Source organism: Colobus angolensis, unplaced genomic scaffold (assembly GCF_000951035.1).
Source record: "Colobus angolensis palliatus isolate OR3802 unplaced genomic scaffold, Cang.pa_1.0 Scaffold260, whole genome shotgun sequence".
Taxonomy (NCBI): Eukaryota; Metazoa; Chordata; class Mammalia; order Primates; family Cercopithecidae; genus Colobus; species Colobus angolensis.
In genome coordinates this window covers 262,974-264,125 of record NW_012115822.1, presented here as the reverse complement: position 1 = coordinate 264,125, position 1,152 = coordinate 262,974, and the positions used below count along the sequence as shown (strand labels likewise).

The 1,152-nt window shown below is 54.8% G+C and overlaps 2 protein-coding genes across 2 annotated transcripts in view; one reads left to right on the top strand and one right to left on the bottom strand.

The window, feature by feature from the left end:
- PI4KA (phosphatidylinositol 4-kinase, catalytic, alpha) overlaps positions 1-412 on the bottom strand; it is a 167,360-nt gene extending 166,948 nt beyond the window's left edge. Inside the window, exon 1 of the mRNA XM_011947312.1 lies at positions 124-412. The gene's annotated coding sequence lies outside the window, so the exon portion shown is untranslated. The remainder of the gene's footprint in view (positions 1-123) is intronic.
- Positions 7-1,152, top strand: part of SNAP29 (synaptosomal-associated protein, 29kDa) — a 32,481-nt gene continuing 31,335 nt past the window's right edge. The window contains exon 1 of the mRNA XM_011947329.1: positions 7-348. Within this exon, the coding sequence (XP_011802719.1) occupies positions 112-348 (237 nt within the window). The 5' untranslated portion in view covers positions 7-111. The remainder of the gene's footprint in view (positions 349-1,152) is intronic.

Genomic DNA, 1,152 nt, shown 5'->3' with positions numbered 1-1,152 from the left:
GGAAGGAGTTCGCGCAAAGATCGCGGGGTCGGCGGGCGGGGCGAGGCCCTGGACGGCGGCGGCGGCGGTAGTCCTCCGTCTCTTTCTCAGACCAAGAGCCGCTCCGGCGTCATGTCAGCTTACCCTAAAAGCTACAATCCGTTCGACGACGACGGGGAGGACGAAGGCGCCCGGCCGGCCCCTTGGAGGGACGCCCGGGACCTCCCCGACGAGCCCGACGCGCCAGCGGACAGGCAGCAGTACTTGCGGCAGGAGGTGCTCCGCAGGGCTGAGGCCACGGCAGCCAGCACCAGCAGGTCCCTGGCCCTCATGTACGAGTCCGAGAAGGTTGGGGTCGCCTCTTCCGAGGTGAGCCTGGGGCAGGGCTGGTGTGGACCCGCCGGTCTCTGCGTTATCAAGCGGAGACGAGAAATGTTTTGCTCACAATCTTGAGAATTCTCAAGTTGCCTAGCATAGATTCTTGCACCTTAGTGACTCGTTGGTGGTAACAATCTGTTAACTATGTGAAGGTGCATCTGGGGTACTTGAAGACAGCAGCTTACCCCAGAAATCTTCCTTAGCTATTAGTCTAGTTAGTTGATTTTTTTTCTTACGCCTAGCTCACGGGGAAACGCCAGCTTATTTTCTGTGCAGGTGAGTAAAAGTTCTGAACAGCAGGTCCTGGATTAGGGAAATGGAGAGTCTGTTTTTTCGACATTATTTCCTGTGCAAAAGTTTGGCACGGGGTTTCGGCCATTCTTTCCGGAGTGAGCCAGAAGGAGAGGACTATGTGCCTGCAAGTGTCAGGTGGTACCCTGAAGCGTCAGAGCAAGTGGTCCACCAGTTCTTTCCGCGTCATCAACCACATCTCCACCTAACCAATAGAGATATTGAAGTCCTGTCCGCGTAGACAGCTGCCGAGTTGACCAAAGTCTGAGTTTGGTTGAGTCCAGGGCCTTACCTTTACTTCCCAAATCCTAGACACACAGTGTGTGGGTTAAGAGTCTATTGCTCCAACTCACCTTCATCACTTCTTCCCATCTTTAGATTTCACAGAGTAGTACCTTCAATAACAATTATTCTGGCCAAGCGCGGTGACTCACGCCTGTAATTTACCCAGCACTTTGGGAGGCCGAGGCAGTCGGATCACCTGGGCTCAGGAGTTCGAGACCC